At 40.6% G+C, this 18,818-nt stretch overlaps 1 protein-coding gene across 1 annotated transcript; it reads right to left on the reverse strand.

Moving 5' to 3' along the window:
- Positions 1-1,407: 1,407 nt before the first annotated feature.
- On the reverse strand, positions 1,408-15,608 carry LOC143004866 (protein mono-ADP-ribosyltransferase PARP6). Its single transcript, XM_076156035.1, has 22 exons — positions 15,582-15,608; positions 14,691-14,831; positions 13,012-13,106; positions 12,719-12,779; positions 12,430-12,520; positions 12,205-12,271; positions 11,720-11,869; positions 10,598-10,748; positions 10,244-10,375; positions 9,852-9,947; positions 9,044-9,136; positions 8,696-8,821; positions 8,364-8,429; positions 7,658-7,725; positions 7,438-7,486; positions 7,114-7,226; positions 5,565-5,637; positions 4,343-4,412; positions 3,565-3,644; positions 3,169-3,232; positions 2,833-2,917; positions 1,408-1,876 (listed from the first exon to the last, which is right to left on the reverse strand). The coding sequence occupies exons 1-22, from the start codon at positions 15,606-15,608 to the stop codon at positions 1,774-1,776; spliced, it is 2,001 nt and encodes a 666-aa protein (XP_076012150.1). The 3' UTR covers positions 1,408-1,773.
- Positions 15,609-18,818: the final 3,210 nt, after the last annotated feature.

The following is an 18,818-nucleotide window of genomic DNA, read 5'->3' on the forward strand; positions in this document are numbered from 1 at the left end:
ACAATCTTTTTGTGCCTCTGTGTCCCTTCTGTCCATGTTTTTTCAGTCCCAGGACACACAGGAGGCCCACCCTATAGGACGTAGTTAAATGATGTTGGATATTATTTCAAACAGGTCTCGCTGATTCAACAAGTCCCTCCACTGTCCAATCCCCCTGCAGATTTGAGAACAATCCATCTCTCCAGCTTAGGCAAATGTTGAATAAGTGCAATGTCTAGTATGATGTCAAGAAAATACAAACCCACACATACGTACGTACATACAGTACATGACTAACTGATAAACTTGGTTAGCTATACAAGGTCGGCGTTCTCCAAGATGAATCCTTTGCTGGACGTCTGTAAGTGTCCCGTTAGCGGCGAGGGTGTGAGGCTGGACAGTGTGAGTAGATACGTGTGGAGACTGTCCATGAGTTTCTGTACAGCGAGATTTTGTAAAGTGTGAATCCAACAGGTACATGTGTAGTTCATTAAAAAAAAAAATTACATATCAAACCTAAAATAAAAACTGACACAAAAACAGTAACAGTTTGTATAAATGGACATCGGCAGCTTTATATATCATTAGTCAAAATATATATAATAAAAATATAGCATGTTATAGAATGTTTGAATCCAATCCACAGTTTTTTTTAGTGAAAATCAGAAACCAACTCAATGTGTGACTCTTAATATTGTATTTGCAGTTTGCATGTGAACTCATCCTCACTTCTGTGTTTTCAATTTCAGCAGGGTGGGGGGTGGGGGGGGCTCACTTATGTATAATTTCATAGCTTCACTTTGAGCATTTCCATGTTTTTGTGATTAATGCTCTCCTTGGCAGCTGCATTAAGCATTTTGCTCCCTATGAGATGAAAAAAGAAAAACCACGAAAACAAACACAGCAAAGAGCAAAAACATCAGCAACACTCCACACACTGATGATTTATGAAGTGCTCCTTCTAACAAAGATGTTTTGGGGCTGCGCTGCTGTTAAAGTGCCTTATCAATCAAAACGGTCTCAATTGCTCAATAAAAAATCTCAATATTGTTATTGTTGAATTTAAAAGTGTAACATTGTTATCATAACCAAGTGCCTGTGTAACTGGAGTTCAGGCCACACCTCACTTGCTTATTGGATTCTGGGAATTTCATTCAGCAGACAAAGACAAAATGACAGGGCGATGTTTGCCCAGCAGATAACCATATTACAGACAGAATATTAAATAAATGGATCATTGACATAATGCATTTGCAAACACAATAAGAGAACAAACTTTATATGCATGAAAATCCATGACTTATTTGTCACAAGGGGATCTAATTATCAATTGGAATTATTCCTATTCACAAAGAGAAAGTATAATCCAGAAACTGCAGATGATTAAAAAAAATGAAAGAAGAAAGCCTGGTGTGTGGTCAAGTGTGTGTGTGTGTGTGTGTGTGTGTGTGTGTGTGTGTGTGTACTGGTCTGGGTGATCTTGCTATTCAGACACATGGAGAACAAAGACGTGGGGGGGAGTTGAGAGGAAGAGAACAAAACAAAAAAAAAGACCTTAGAAATCACGTGAGTCCCTCAGCCCTCAGCGTGAGGCCTGAGGTCGGCTCGCCCCAAACATTCAGTCTGCGCGCGCGCGTGTGTGTGTGTGTGTGTGTGTGTGTGTGTGTGTGTGTGTGTGTGTGTGTGTGTGTGTGTGTGTGTGTGTGTGTGTGTGTGTGTGTGTGCCTGCCTGCCTGCCTGCCTGTGAGCCTCTGCCAAAGAGACGCATGGGTCCAAGCTGTTGGTGAAGCTCCATTAGCTGGAGTAGATCTGAGTCCCAATCACACGCATGATCTCCTTCTGCACCTTTGGCTCCTGGGTGTTAATGTTGGCATCTCCCACTTGGCCATCCTCATACCTGTGCGTACAGGAAAAGTAGAGGGATTCTCATGCAACACATTATATTATATTATATACATTTCATATAAACTAGAATTATATTTTTAGCATACATTTTAATTTATATTGTGTATATTGTGTCTCATGATCTATAGGTTTAGAGTTTTTTATCACCCTACTTATACTTCCCTTTATTTCTCTTCATACACGGTAATTATTTGTTGCTGCGATGGCCGACTTCTCCCAAAGTATAATTAAAGTTTCATCTCATTTCACACAGCATAAAATTGTTCAGAATGAAAAAGAAAGGAACCTTTGTCTTTGCACATTACCTATTTAAAAAGTTGTCATAATTCAGAAATAAAATAAAAGCTCTTTATAGAAGCTGTGACACGTATTCAAACTATCCGAAAAACAAAGTACACACTGCACACGTTAAGAATCGAAGTTTCGGCATAATTAACAATTGAATAAACATCACAACATATTTAACAACTGCTTTGTGATGTGTCTGTCTGTTGAGTGTGTGTGTGTGTGTGTGTGTGTGTGTGTGTGTGTGTGTGTGTGTGTGTGCGTGTGTCATGTTGTGTCTGTGTCTGTGTCTGAGTTCAGTATGTGTGTATGTGTTGTGTATGTGTAGTGTAGTTCACACGTGCTGTCTCACACAATCTCAAATTAAGTATGAATTATTTCCTGCTGTGTAGCCTCATCACCTTCAGAGCTTTGATCACTTTATTTACTATCATGTACTCCTTCTTAAGCGTTCTATTCCTCCATTATTTTCTATTCATTAAATTCACAAATTTCTGTTCTGTGTGCAAAATGAAAAAAATGGCAACTGCTACAATTCAAAATCAAATTGTAGCATATTAATAAAAACACATTTGGGTTTCACATAGTTACAGATTCCCTTGATCTAATGGAAACAAATAGCTTCTGTTGAATTCTGTTCTAATCATTGCCAGGAATACTCACACAAAAAAGAAGCGAGTGCAGACGTGGTCGGACACTGGACACACCCAGATGTTGCCGTGTTTCTGCAGGTCCTTAGATGTGATCACTGATTTAAACAGAGTGCACAGGCATTTTATTCATGGATTCTTCCTCTTTATACAGCAGCAGTAGTAATAACAAAAGTACCTTCACTTAACTTGCTTCATTTACAACTATTGGCAAATGACTCTCCTATATTTCTGGTGGTGTAACTAGTTTCCTAACTCACAAATTTGATGACCAAGGTGCATTTTTCATCACCTAACACTTTCCCTGTCAGTGTTTTTATAACACATAATAGCTTCTGGTTGTCATTACCTTCACACAGAGCGATGCAGTTCAGATTTCGACTTTGAAGGAACCTCGACTGTATGGGGCGGCTCTATTGACAAAGGGAGAGAATGTTTAAGTCATGTGAAGTTGCTGCAGTGTTAAGACTAGAGGACCACAACACCATAACTTTGTACATCTGCAAAGTGTAACAGACATCATAATCAATATCCATTTTTTTAATTAAGTGAAGACAGGCAATTGAGAGGCAAAATAGTAATGCTTGATTGATTGTCAGATTGATTAAATGTGGATCTGGCGAACAATGAGACGATTCACTGCACATGCTTTAATTGCATCTTTTTTCTAAGTGAAGTAGAAGTGAAGTCCCTGGTACCAAAGTTGAGTAATAAAAACTTGTGAATTCAGGGTTTATGCACATACCTGTGGTATGGTGTTCATACGGTTGTAACGCTGCACCAGTTCGTCTTTGGTGGGCATACGGTGCTGTCCTTTCCCCATTCCTGCGACAAAAATAAGCAAACAGAAGAAAAGAACTAATTTAGAACAACTTTCCTCCTCCTCTGGCGATGTCTAATACTTTCTCAAATTATCACCCACATTGTTAAGGGTAAGTGGTATTGTCCAAGACGCTGCACATTCAGAGTAATTACAGAGGTTATTATTTCTGTCTAAAGATACAGAAATTAAATAAATAGAAATAGAAAAACGTAAATTACACCTGCCAAAAAAAGTTACATGGCTGGAGATTTTCTTTATTGACCCATTCATTTTTATATTTAGATTTGCTTTTTTCATACTAAGGGACAAAAGGCAGGTAATGATGGGCAAAGTACAGATCATTCTGTTGCATTAAAACTGTTCATTTATTCAAGCAAGTATAACACAGATAGTTCAGGATGGAACCTCCCCAACTGTACACAAACATCCACATTATGTACACTCACAACATAAAGTATGGTAAGGCACGCAAGCTCAGGGGAAAGAATTGAGGGTACCACCCAAACATGGACACACAGCAACACAGCGCAGCACAAAAGGATGGCATGAAAAGTTCCCACATGATTGTTCCAGGATGATAATTGCAGCATGTTCCCACACAGCGTGTACGAGCATACTCAGCCAATAAGGTGGAATACAGGGTGATGGGCCGGAGGAGGAGGGCGAGTAGCGAGAGGAGAGCGAGGTGAGCCGGTCCTACCTGAGTATCCGAATGATATGCTGGAGATGGGGCTCAGATAGATGCCCTTTCCATAAGCTGCCCCGTGCAGCTTGGGTAAAAGAGAGCAGGAAGGAAGGAAGCGTCACTGAGCAGTCGCACAAGCTCACACACACACTCACACACACGGATGTACTCGCACATACTGTAATGCACATACCAGAAGTACGTGTTATATTGTAGTAAAGTCATAGTATTTGTTTTCGCAGCAGTAGTACAAAAGGTGCAACACCCAAAACGTAGGTCAGATCTCAACAAATAAGACCAGGTGTAACGGGTTGAAGACAGAGATGATAGGAGCATGGTTCATAATAAAAGGGAGCCTTAGCTGAGTCACGTAAGAATGACTGTAATGACGAAAACAAAAGGACTATAGGCATAAAATGGAAAAATGTGCATGAGCCGCAATGGGACCAGAGAGGAAACTGGAGGCAGAACAAAGAGCAGCTTCATTGAGGGAAAAAAATGTGAGTGAGATGAAGGTCATGATGTGGCAGAACTGGAGGAGAACGAAAGGGTAAAAGAGATTTTGTGGCCGGAGGTGAAGGCAGACTCAGTCATCCTGCTCCTGTGAAGCACAGTGGCAGAGAAAGGAGGTGTCGACGTTCAAGGTGAAACGGAGAGCAGACAGAGGAGGGAGATGAGCGGCGGAGATGAGATCAAAGATTGAGAGTTCAAATGCAGGAGAACAAAGAAGGCGTAAATGAAGCACGCGGCACGATAGAGCAATCATGGCTCACATGAAACATTCTAAGCTCCTTGAGATTGCAGATATAATCATGTTTAATCTATTTTCCAGACATGTCTGGCAGCAGTCACTATCAGCCATATATACTGTAGCTGGTGCACACGAGACAGCTTTGTACTCGCTGCTTCTCACCTCCTGTTCCCTTTTTGCAAAAATATTGTAGCCTTAGTTAATTTTTACAGTTGAGTCAAGTTGAGTTGAGTCACATCACTCCAACATCAAGCTTGACGGCAATTAAAAGAGGAGACCGAGGTAGGAAGCAGCTCAAATCAGCCTGTAAAATCTCCCAGTGTGCCCTCACCATTACATTGCCAAATGCAAAGTTGACAAAACGAAAGCTGGCATCCAGTTACTGCGGGAAAAAATAATCAACCGAACAGCAAGCTCTGTCCAAAAGAAGGCACTGTCCAAGAGGAGATGCATCTTAAATTGCAGCCAGCTGCCTGGGTCACAAACCTGCAGTTTGGTGTAAGAGGCATTGACGAGTCCATTTCTCAGAACAGAGTGCCAGTTCTCTATGTGGGAGCCACTAGTGTAGAGAGAGAGAGAGGAAGAGAAAGAGATAAGAGCGGAGAGATAAAAACAAAGTGCTGCGTGAATATAAATAATCCCAGTCTGCAACAACATGCCGGCTAGAGGTTTAATTCTTCCTGCACACCATTGTTAGATTAAAATAAAGGTGCATTTTGTCTTGTCAGTGCGACCTTGGATTTGCAAAACAGTGTTTCACTCAGAATCTTGGTCAAAGATGCATTCATCTAAATAATAAATGTTTTGGTGGCATCCTTGCTGTGGTGTTTTTGTTACTGGGTGGCTTTAAATAAATTGCATTTTCAATTGTTTAAATTCTAAAACTATTCATGCAATGTCAGCTGGAAGATTGTGTTTACTTCAACCAGGCACCAGGACAACACATTATTCACAATTTCCATGGACTGGATATAACTTAAATCACTCTGTAATATCAGCTGGGAACAGAGCAGCAATACAACGGCATTTGTTTATTATATTTACATGAAAATGTTGTGGATTGTTACTGTTAATATGAAATAATACATGTTCTGCCATATTGTAACTATGGTGGAGGCCTTCAATTCATTACATAAGCCCTGCAACACATCATTTATTTAGGATATTTGAAGACATTTTGTTATGTCTGTCTCTATGCTCTTCAAATTAAAAGATGAGATCATTGCTGTGTATCCATACAGGATGCAGGTCTCTCACGCACTGTTCACTGTCTTAAAATAAAACACAGAGGTGCAAAGCCCTAATTGCTGTTATTTTTCATATATTTCTGACTTCCAAATTAAAATCAATTTTCTAACTTGACTAGAATTACCTTTATATTGGTTAACTTATGAAGCGTCTGTTCCTACAGTCAATACACTTTTCATGATGGTTATTGCTGGATTTGTTTTTCTATTCTTTCATGTATACATCAAAATAACTCGATGATAGCCATGCTGACTTACAAATGTGGCTTTTTTGTGTTGAGAATACATTAGTAGTCGTAACAAGCATAGATAGACACTGTTAGCACTGCCTATGAGTTAGCTGTATCCTGCAAGAGTCCAGATGGGCCATGTGTATCTAAAATATTGAGTAGAGCCCCATCTGCTACAGTACAAATCTCCTTCTCACAGATTTTGCTGGCTGCATGTGCTGGCTCAGCAAGGTGGGTACTCTTTCCAAGAAAATGTTGTTTGTTATGGTTGCATAAAAACCTGCTGGAGTGGCCTGTCCGTCTACGACATAATGACCAGGTGTTACACTGAGACATGTTCATGACTGACTGAGCGTTAGTGCGGCTGTAACTGTACTTATGATTGACTTGAGATCAATCATATAATGTGGAATGCTTAAATTCTTTCTGTCCAACAGGCACAGGCTCTGTGACGTGTTTCTAACATCATTATGACAGTCTAAACGACAAACATTTTAAAGCTGTAAAACAAAAGAAAACATTCAATCTTGACTAGAGGAATTGGTAAAGAGGGCTTACTGGAAGGCGAAGGTGCTGCCATATAGTTTCTTGGCAGTGCGGAAACGAGCCTCCTTGGCTGGGGGGCTGCTGAGCAGCAAGAACTGGTGGGAGGTGTGCATGAACTTCAGTTGCTATCATCGCAGGTTTGAAAGGGATGAAATGAGAACAAGAGTTCAAGATACAGAGATAGAGGGACACATAGAGAGAGAGAGAGAGAGAGAGAGAGAGAGAGAGAGAGAGAGAGAGAGAGAGAGGTAAGTGAGCATAAGCCATCCAATTATACACTGTGGTATTAAAAAACTAATATGATACAGAGTTTAGCGTCTCTTTGTTGTTTCCTACCCTACTCAGTGGCAGCTTGACAATATGAGACCTATTACTGGAAATAATCCTGGAGAGAGAGGATAGCAGTTTGAAAAAGAAAAGAAAAGAGAACATTTTTAATGATAAACTTGTTGACCGAAGCATACTGCATAATATTGACTCCAATTAAGTCAGCACATCAACATTACAAGCAGAGTAAACCTGTTTTGTTTTTTTAAAACTCTTCCTGCCTACTCACCACTGTAGCAGCGGGTGAGCCAAGGGGTCCAGTTTGTCCATCTGTTTCTTGATCTCCAGATATGAGCCCTGGAATAAAAACACACAGACATGTGTTGTTTTCATCTCATTTACATACATATAATTACATAGCCAAACTGATGAAAGTAGTCAGAGTCAGACACAAGATGGGATTGATGCATTTTAACTACAGTGAACAATCAGAGACTGTAAAAACAATTAACACCAATTAATGCGTGTGGATTTTATGGTTCAGTGTTGATTATGACAAACAGGCAATTTCACATTTGCTTGATATTTTTTATATTTATATTTTCAAAACAATAATAACCATGAATGAACTGATATAATAAATTTCTGTGCAGCAAATTCCATCACATGGACGCCTCAATACAGGCTACACAGAATGTAAGGCCATCCATTTGAACAATTGGTGTAATTTTGAAAATACCTGAAACAATGGTTACACACATTAGGTGATGTCTGACAAACTGATGGATGGTTGGACAACACACTCACAAAGACAAATGACTGAGCCCCATTCCATGCACCTCATGAATCACTCAGCACAGCAGACATTCATTTTCACAAGTAGTTTTTCCAACACCTTGGTGATTTAATGTTTTCCAATCATTAGAATGGATGTTAAATCTAAGCCCAAAACCGGTTTTATCCTAGATTAATGCCTTCTCTCCGCCTTCTCATACCTGGGTCATTTCCCGAATGGACATGACACTATCCAGTGCTTTTTGGAGTCTCTCATAATTCTTCTTCTATGATCACAGAAAGCGGCAGAGCCAGACGTCCATTGTGTGCAGTACGAAGGAGAACAACACAGAGACATTAAAACACTTACAGAGGTAAGAATGTCAATATTCAGTTGGGTATTTAAAATATTTAAAAACTATTATCTGACATCCACTGCACAATAAATCCAGAAATAACAGTTAACATTGCAAAGAACAATTATCTTATTTATGAATGAAGCTCTTGTATTGATTGAGATAGTAACCATGCTTTCAGCAGTGAGGACGCTGACCTTTGGGTTGAAGGCCAGAGTCTTGGGGTCATTGGGGTCAACAACTGATGGGTATGGCTCAAAGATGATGCTCTTACGAGGGGATTCCAGAGCAGCTCTACACATGGCCACAAGTAGGTCCACCACCTGCAAACAGAAACTGATTTTACTTTTGCAAATTTACATTTGAGCCATCTAGGGTGAAGCTGGAATAGTAATAGTAGTAATAGTAGCATTAAAACTGAATAAGCTTCAGTTGCTATTTTTTTACGAGGAACATTATACAAATGGAATTAGGTTGGCGTGAAATAAGAACAAAACAATAAATCAGATCGCAATAAACAGTAGGTGTTTTAATCTAAATGTCACCTCTGCTCCAGTGGCCACTTCCTCTGCAGCGCCAGACATCACACCCAGAGTGTAGAAGGAGAATACACACAGCTCCCGGGTGCATACAGCCGGCTTACATATAAACACAAACGCACACGCACACGCGCACACAAACACACACACACAAACACAGAGACAGAGAAGGGTGTAAATTGATGAATTTTGGTGTGTACTTGATCAAGAGAAACAAGTAAGTATACCCATGCATATACATCCTCAAACACACACGTGCTCAGTCTTTGCCTCACACTTACAACAGCAGACAAATTACTGTGTGAGGATGGTTCTGTTTTCACTGTAATTTGTTTGTCAGGATATTGATTCATTGGACACATTTCTAGACAGATCAATTTCTAATCCAGATCCAGATCCTGATGTTTGTTTTCTTTCTTTGAAATTGCAGAATTGGGCAACATTAAGACCCCAATCTTACTGAGAAATGAGGCATGTTTCCTATGATTGCTATGATGAATTCTCAGCGGGTGCAATTTAGCTCTGATCCAAATATTGATTGGGATCTGGCAGGTAAGAAAAATATATTCTTCACACTTACTTTATGTGTGTGTTCATTACTAAATAGGTATGGAAATGTGCGTTGCTAAGATGCTGCTGATTCAGAAGCATCAAACAGTTTTCACATATAACACATAACTATTTCTGCAATATCCATACACAACTGATTTCAGAGGTAATTTAGGTAGTTTTTTTAATTCATTATTACCATATTACTAATATGAAGATAAAACGTCATGTGGGTGGTCTTTTCGCTCTCTTTCTTTACTGATACCTTCAACATGGAGCCATTCTGAAAGACATGCTGCTCGTCACACACCACGCAGTATTCGTTGAGCGTGGGTATCCTCTGCTCTGAGTATTTCATTATCTGTCAGGAGACAAAGCACAGTCACCTCTCAGGTTATCGTCGCCACCTCCCAGCTCAGTCATACAAAGGAATTCAACCGAGCTGTAATTTAACACTGTAGGCATGACTGGATTAACCTGCGGAGGGGAACACAGGGCAAGAAATGTAACTCTGTGTAGTTATAGCAAATTAAAACAGGGATCTTCACAACAGTATATATTTTAAAGTGGGTCCCTCCCGCCCCGACAGGATCACAGGCCCTTCTCAACTTCAGATCCTTACTGGTGTATTGGGCTCATATCTTCTTGAGCTTTTACCTGAACTAAAAAGCCATACTCCAAGGTAGGGATGTTCTTGCAGTGGCCGCCCGCCTGGGATGAGAAAAACAATTCAATCAGCTGCCTCGTGGTAATCTGCGCTGGGGCCCTGGCCGCCGGGACAGCCACAGTCTGATGAGTCAAGTGAAGACAAAGCATTATGGGAAACGGCGCACCAGCAATCTTACGGCGTGTGTGTGTGGGGGAAGGGGGTAGGGAAAGGCTCAGGTGAGGACAGAGCAGGTGGCAGGTGACCGAGAGGAAGGTTAGAGTGGATCACAGAGGATATAAATCAGATATGAAAAGTAAGGCTTTGTGATTTATTGTTTTTGAGTTGTCTACATTGGCACTGACCTGGCTGTTAGGCGGGTAGCTGAAGAGCTCCCCCTTAGGGTTCTTCATGGTACACGAGATGGAACGGTTCATCAGGCGGGTCACTCTCAGCTCAGGGACATTCAGCTTCCCTTTCAAAACTGTATCTTGGATCAGAGGGAAACTGGGAGACCTGGCAAAGAGCAGGACACAAAGGCTCTGAATATGCAAATAACCTTATACATTGAATCCATAAGACAAACATAAAGCAGCTCAAATTGTGATATATATATATAAGATTCTCTATTATAGCTAAAGGTATTGCCATAATTGCATATTAAAGAGTGTAGAAATGACTGGCTGATCTAATTCTACAGCAATATTACAGCTAAACAAACCCACATACATTTATGCATTAATAATCTTATTATGTGAATGATGTACTTGCAGAGACACAAGAAATGACACCAGGAATGAACAACACAAATATTGCAGCATTGCAGTATGCAAACCAGGGCTTGGAAGAACATTTCTGTCAATTTTGACTCAAAGTATAACTGCAGTACAGTTGAGCAATACCTCAAATCACTGACTTTTAATGTAGAAAAAAAACCTGTTGCTCTCTGTGCTTATCTACAGTCTGTACTCGCTGACATGAGACAGCTGTCAAGTCATGATGTCAAGACAGCCGTGTAGTTAGCCAGACTGACCTCCATAGAGCAGTCTGGGATTTTAATCCCTGTGCAGCCGTAACTGTCAAAGTATCACAGAGCAAGATAGAAGCTGAAAAGTGCTCTCTCCCTTTGGGAAATTGCTTGAGTGTGTCAAAAGTTGAATTTGACATGTTGAATTTTAGTCGACCTACACTGTACTGTCACTGAGCCTCTTTTCCACTGCTCACCTTCTTTGCTACATTTCACCATTTTACAGACAAAGTGGTTTTGTCATTGTCTTTAACATGTTTCCACTATCAGTAGGATAGTGTTGAGACAACATCCATGTATCTACCGAGTGTCAAAAATGGAAAAAATGGAAGGATGGATGTTTTCTGGAAGCATCCTCTACGACTACTGTTATAGTGGGTCAGAGTATCCACTATATGTAGAAAATGTGGACAAGGTTGACTTGGTGTCTTGAAAGACAAAGAGAGAAAGGAAGACCTACTTGGGTATTGGGGAGAAGATGCTGAGCCCAGCACGGAACTTCTTGATGGTTCCCCCGGCTTTGAACCAGCTGTGCCTTTTCTCCTGCTGGGCTTTGAGGAACTCATTGCTGAGGTGCTTCCACTGCTGTGAGGTGAATGTGCTCAGGATTCTGCCGGGCAACAGAAGATAGAAATGAAAGGGGAAGAAAAAATTTGAGAGAGCATGAGCTCCTGCTTTGCTTTTCATTGTTTATCTCTGTGCATCCCACGATTGTGTATTAGATTGTGTGTTTGTCCAACCAGATATAGGTTGTTACCCAGATCCAGACCCAATTGTACATACTGATATTCTGTTTTGGGAAAATATGCCTCATTTATCTTAAAATGTTCTTGCATCAGCCCCTGGATCTGGGATTGCATTAAATTTGATGGGTTGGTTATGAAACTATGCATCTTTTGCTACAAAGCACTACAGCAGCCAAATGCAGTATAGACCATCACTCACTTCTTCAGTTGCAGGCCTAGACTGAAACCTTCTTTGTTGGAGGGCTGAAACACTTCTACAGATGGCTCTGGGGAAAGACGACTGGCGTTACTACTCAATGCGCAAACACACAGGCAGACTACTGAAGTATTCTGTTTTGATTTGGAGACTCACCACCTACACACAATGACTACTACAACAACACGATGTCCTTACACAGAACACGACATCCACAAGTTTACTCACCAGGTCCATCAAGGTACTGCGACAGGGAAAAACGGAGTCTCAGTATAATGGGCTCCGTTCTAATAACTTTCCAGGCTGTTGCAACCTCCTCCTAAATCACACACACACACAGACACACACACACACGCATACACAGAGTTAGCATCCTAATTGGAGCCATTTCTCATCACATAAATAAATTATGAGCGCACGATGCATAATAAATGATACATTACTTAGCAAAATGTCAACACTAGAATAGCAATAGAGACAGAGGAGGCAATGCAGAGGAAGAAGAATGCTGACTCACATCTAAGAAGCCAATATTAATGTGGAGATCAATGTCCACATCATCAATGGTCCCATACTCCCTGTTCAAACACAGAATAATATACATACAGTATTTATCATTATCAATCGGATACATTTCACTCTTTATGCTTCTCTAAATATACAGTATCCCTGCTATTTCAACTGATCATCACACAAAGGAGGAAGTGTTATGCTTGTTCCTTCTTCTTTGTCTTTGCTCAAACTTACATCCATAATCATCTTGGAACCTTGAACACAGCGTGTGTGTGTGTATGTGTGTTTGTTCTCTACCTAACGGAGACAGCGCTGTCAGTGTAGATGTCTTTTACAGCCTCAATATCTGCATCCAGCTGAGGGTGGCGGTACAGGTCGGCTGCACAGCTCCCCTGTCAACATACATTCATATAAATCTTATGAACTGTACAACAATTTCCACAGAATACATTATGTATAGCAGAAGCTAGTGAAACTGCATGAGGTATACAGTAATTAACATGAACGTCACACTGTATCTGTGCATTAAATTGTCTATATGTTAGGTATTCTATACATTCAGACTCCAGCCCTGGTTTTCATTTTATTTGCACTTAATTTCTATGCATGTTCAGCAGATCTTTGTAAGTCTACAACCAGATATTTTACTTTCTGGCCTCAGTTACACTGCGGTCATACATGTTCCAGGTGTCTAGACTCCAGCTTCTCATCTCCTCAGTTCAGTTCTGAACAGATCCTGCACTTTCATCCTTATCTTCAATGCCACACTTTCATGTTCTCTGACTGCATGGAAATGAGGTTTATGGCCTAGACTGGATTTACATTTCAATCACCAGCCTTAGAAGATAATGATAAAAAGGATGACTGACAGAATAAGATCTTACATGGAACTGGAGCATTGAACTTAACACGAGGAGATGACACATTAAATGGAGCTTATGGGAACTTGTTTGACAGTGTTGCATTTGACAGATTTTTTTCTGTGACATGTGATGACAGGACTGGACTAAGTGAGTTTTATTTCTATTATTTATTATTATTATAATTGTAAAAATTACAAAGTCAGGTGTATGTTCAACGGTACTTTCTAATGTGTTGCGGTGTTTCTTCCAAGGTCGCTTACAACAGTATCAAACTCTAAAGCCTACTTACATAAACGATAATGATTCCATCAAACTACCAACAATCATGTTAATCACTGTTGTCAGTTTGCAACAATCATTTTGACCAGTATAGGACCTTGGGAAACACTGTGCCTTTGTTTAATATAAAATAAAGCTAATGATAAGGAATCTTGACGAGAAATCACCAAATTATTTTGATTATTATTTTGATTATTTGGTATATATGTACAGTAGGTAGCTTGTATGTAGGTTTCTATTTAAATACGCAGTTTATAATCATGATCCACACAGGAGGAATCCTGAGATTGATTGTATGCACCTAACCTCCCTTTTAGTGCTACCATCCAGTGGCAAGATTTGCATAAACAATACTGTACACAAAACGCTTTTCATTTCAATGATGAAGTGACACCTGGACAGCATAATCTACATTTCAGTCCATTCACTAACATTCAAAGTATAATAAAAAACAGCACATTGCTTGTTCCTTACATCTATCCATTGGGTGAGAGTCTGTATAGCACAGCACGAGCCAGGAGCCTATCAAGCATAGAACATTGAGAATAAGTGCTATGAAGTCCCAAAGGGCTGTTTACTGTGCATTTTATAAAGGCTCTTACATGTGAAGGTGTTTGCATCTTACAGCCTTTTTAAAAGATGGAATGACATTTGGAGCCTCTAGGGGTGCTATAGCAAGGTCTATCTTTAAAATGGTTTCACTTCAAATAGGATTAGGATATTGTTTTGACGACATTATGTTCTTCTACTGTTTTCTTAAAACATTTAATCAATTTTCTAACATCATTAACCTGCACATATAGATTTAAGAAGATGTTAGTCTGTCTGCTGTACCTGAATGCCGTACAGGAACTGCTCAGACTCGTTCTCCCCATCTGACTCCTCGTCTGTCCAACACTGGGCTTTGATGTCCTGTGGGCCCACATATTGTGAAAGGCCATTAATAGTGGAGCGGAAACAAGATGCAACCTCTTTCTATCTTCCTTTCATCTCACATCCTTTCTCACATCTCCCTATTTAGCCCCCTCGTTCAATGGCTTCAAAACAGAGCTTTAAATAGCCTCTCAAAGGGACAGAAGAAGAGCTATGGTTTATTTCCAAAAGATGGGATATTCTTGGAATTCAAACTTCAAAAGAAGAATCAAGTGACATTTCAAAAGCATGAGCTGTTACATTTTGGGAATAAAAATAACTTGTGAGTAAAATAACAATTTACAACAAGCCCAAAGCCCCAAACATCCATCTGCATAAACACTTTAGACACAAATAATATTGACTATCAATAATATTAATAATGTGAATTAAAATTGCATTTGATCAAGGTTACATCTTTCAGAACCTTTAACAAAACTGTGACTATACAGTGATCACGCCAATAAGATGCAAGCTGTCTTACCATTGGATCTGCTGTTCATAGGGCTCGCTCAGACAGGATTAGGCCTTTGACTGCTGCCATCCATCGCAGCTGAGTTCCAGGTGAAAGGAATGACAACAGAAAACCCGAGAGCTTTGGCTGAGCAGATCTCTCTCTCTCCTGCTCTCTCTCTCTCTCACTCTCTCGCTCTCCCTTGTACTCTTCAAAGCTGTACAGCCTTAGAAAAACAATAAATGAAAACCAAAACTCAGTGGAAGAATAACATATGAGACAAAGAGACCGTTTTCATCCTTGCCATGCTTTGTTAATGGTGCCCTCCTCCTCTTTTCTTTAAAACGACTGCACTTCACCTTGCCATGTATCCTAGCAACAGCCATCTCTGCCTTCTGTCAGACTGGCATTAATCACTATGGAGAGAATGTGTGGGAGATATGTGCTGTCGGTTCAGTAACCAGTATGTTTCCGTTTATTTTTTACACAAATTTCATCTAATAACATGGAAGCAGCAGACGTGAGCACACCTCTAGAGACCGAGTCGAAGCAGCACGTTTACTGATGTCACTACATTGTCATGCTGCCATTTTTGATTTGCCTCATAAATGGACGCTCTTCATTTGGAAGAAGGAAAACGATTACTAAAAATGAATCAGTTCAGCTTACAATGGGACAGTAATAGCCACCATTATGAGAAAAATCACGTTTTATATTTCCTAGATTCAGGCATTCAACACTCAAAATGTCTGAAAAGGCTATGTTGCGTAAATAATAACACGTAAGAGGCATCGGTCTGCTTTGTATTTCATAGAGGCCCATCACAGTTTATGTCAAGCATGACAACACTGCATATGAAATCCTTTCAACCAGCCACAAAGCAGTGGAGACAGAGCGTTTTAAACAGACTGTGGCTTCAGAATACAAATTTCACTTTATAGTCTAGGTACCTAATATGAAAAGGAATAATGAACACTGCATCGCCACCGGATCCTCAGCTACATGCAAACAAAGACTAGATGGCTCAACATTACGGCATAGCCTGCATGAGCTCACACAAACATCACACATGGAGCTACACTACGCTGTATATAGGTCAACTATATTCCATCAATGGCAGTCATTCATATTGCTGCATAACACCATTTGTTATTTACTGCTTCTTAATACCTGGATCAGCTCTATTGTTTTCGTTAACACCCATCCAGACATCTGCTGCACCATTGCCAATCCATGTCTATCTTCCACGCCGTCGTCTCCTATCCTGTATGTGTCTGCTGCCCTGCCATGTCCTCAACACCCCCACCCCCGCCCCCACACACACTGCTTCTACCCCTCCACATATCATGCCATTGCCATTCCCATAGCCCCTGTCATCTCACATACCAACGGAGGCTTCCCCCCCCCAGCCCCCCCTAACGTCTTCATCCTCCGTCTGATAAGTATTTAACACAAACACAGATGCAGGCAAGCAGATTTTCCCCTCCCCCCACACTCTGTACCCCCACCCTATCCATCCACCCACACTTACCTTCATAGAGGATGGAGAGTGAGATGCTGTCCTTGCCACAGCTGCCTTCCCTCTTAAAGGGCACACCTGCCTCTTTCTTTGTGGCTCTTTTTCCAGTGAAATGCTAAAATAGAAAAAGCCAGAGGAAGAATCCCCCAATCTTACCGCGTCTCTTCCTTCCTCTCCCTCTCTCTGTGCTTGTATAGTGTGTGTCAGCAAGCACACCGGCTGGCGTGTGTGTGTCTGTGTGTTTATCTATTGCAGATCTCTGCTCCTACTGCTGCCTTATATTTTGCCTGACAACACTGAGAAGTCTGAGCATGCTCAGTGTGAGCTGGCAGCAAGTCATGTGACCTACAGCTGACTGCACTGCTGCTGAGAAGGAAAAATGGAGGAAAATGGCTCTGCTTCTGTATCTGTGTCTACTTCTGTGTGTGTGTGTGTGTGTGTGTGTGTGTGTGTGTGTGTGTGTGTGTGTGTGTGTGTGTGTGTGTGTGTGTGTGTGTGCGTGTGTGTGTGTGTGTGTATGGCTGTGTGTGCGGTTGCATCATCACCTTGTTAATGTGAAATCAGGTATACTGGATGGTTATGTGCTTTGTATCTTGTCTAGACATTTAAACAAGACGAAACCATCCTACAGTATATATTCACATTTAAAATACAAGTTAAACTATTATATTTTGCATTATAAACATGCATTTAATGTGCATATCTATGACACGCTGAGTCATTGTGTGTATGTGACACTGTCATTAGCCTCCAGCCTTGACAGCTAATCAGTGTTTACCCTCATTACTTCAAGGTACCAGTTTAAGAACTGACCTTAAGAATGGTCAGATTAATGAGCAGGTGTTAGATAAATTGTGTGGCTGTAGTCTACCAGCTGAGGAACACTTGGAGGTTTTTGTTAAAAATATTTCATGCTAAGTTCTGCTTTAGTGTTCAGGTTGAAATCAGGGTGTTAGAGGTTTATTAACTACAGGTTATTGTCGTTCCAAATGAAGGTGGAGCGACAGATACGTAAATACAATACTTATTGTAAGACTTATCCTGAAGAGGCTCTTCTTCTGCTTCTTCTCCTCCTCTAGTGGCCTATATCTGCTCGTGTGTGGTGGCATTTGTCTGAGCATTTTCCCAAGGTATCTTAGTGCACCTTGTGGCCCAAGGTTTAGCAGTTATTAATGCTGACTGACAGTTCTGGGTTTGGCCAATGGATTGGTTGACTGGGCAGCAGATCTCTCTCTCGCCTGGGCAGGTTCATCTATTGGTTCCAGGCAATGGATTGGAGTTGACTCAGGCACAGTATATAGCACCAAGTGAGACAGCAGCATGGGCAATGGTAACAGCAGCACCACCACAGCTGTGAACAGGTGAGAGGAAAGGGGGACACGGGGAGAGGGGAACTTAGAAATCTTAAATAAGCATCATTGTCTTATGCATGCTATTAAATGAATTACTTTAGGGAGTACCTTTGCCACAATTTGTCTTTGGCTTTTTTTGTTGAATTTGTTTTTATTGAAACAAACATTTTACATGACATGTGCGCATACAGTTATAGGACATTTTGGAGATAATTTTTATACAGAAGGGGAAAGGGAGAGAGGGATAGAGAGAAAAAAAGAGGGTTGTATTATTATTATTATAATTGTTGTGGTTTAACTTTTTTCATAGACTTTGTGGTAACATAGGCAACTAGATTGAAATTGAAACAGCAGGAAGCCACGACCGCTGGATGTTGTGAGAGCATGGCACAGTAGTGTGGACGCAGAGTGCAGGCTGGCATCAGTGATGTTGATGCAATGATCTCATGGGGTAAATACAGTTTTAACAGGATGATGTCAAACAGCAATGTAGGCTACTACAAATCGCATTATAGGCTGTGGTGAAGGGAAGAAGAGAAGAGAAAAACAAAAAAACAAAAAAACAAAGAGAGGAAATCCCAAAGACCCACACCTGCAGTCACACAACCCCGCATTCATACAACCCTGTCCTTGACCGCCTGGGATGTAAAATAAAATGAAAAATAACTATTCGGTGTTCAGGTTTTAAGTCATTGGTCTGGCATACCCTGTAGATTTGTGAAGTA

This window comes from Genypterus blacodes, unplaced genomic scaffold (genome assembly GCF_046128005.1).
Source record: "Genypterus blacodes isolate CSIRO-AG114 ecotype Tasmania unplaced genomic scaffold, CSIRO-AGI_Gbla_v1 ptg000067l_1, whole genome shotgun sequence".
Taxonomy (NCBI): domain Eukaryota; kingdom Metazoa; phylum Chordata; class Actinopteri; order Ophidiiformes; family Ophidiidae; genus Genypterus; species Genypterus blacodes.

Bases quoted from the DNA above. Each gene is read 5' to 3' on its own strand.
- LOC143004866 (XM_076156035.1), bottom strand. From the start codon at position 15,608: ATGGCTGTTGCTAGGATACATGGCAAG. The intron at 2,918-3,168 runs GTAATGACAACC...TGTTTAAATCAG, and splicing joins CTGCATCGCTCTGTGTGAAG to TGATCACATCTAAGGACCTG. The intron at 1,877-2,832 runs GTGAGTATTCCT...CTGTACGCACAG, and splicing joins TGCACTCGCTTCTTTTTTGT to GTATGAGGATGGCCAAGTGG.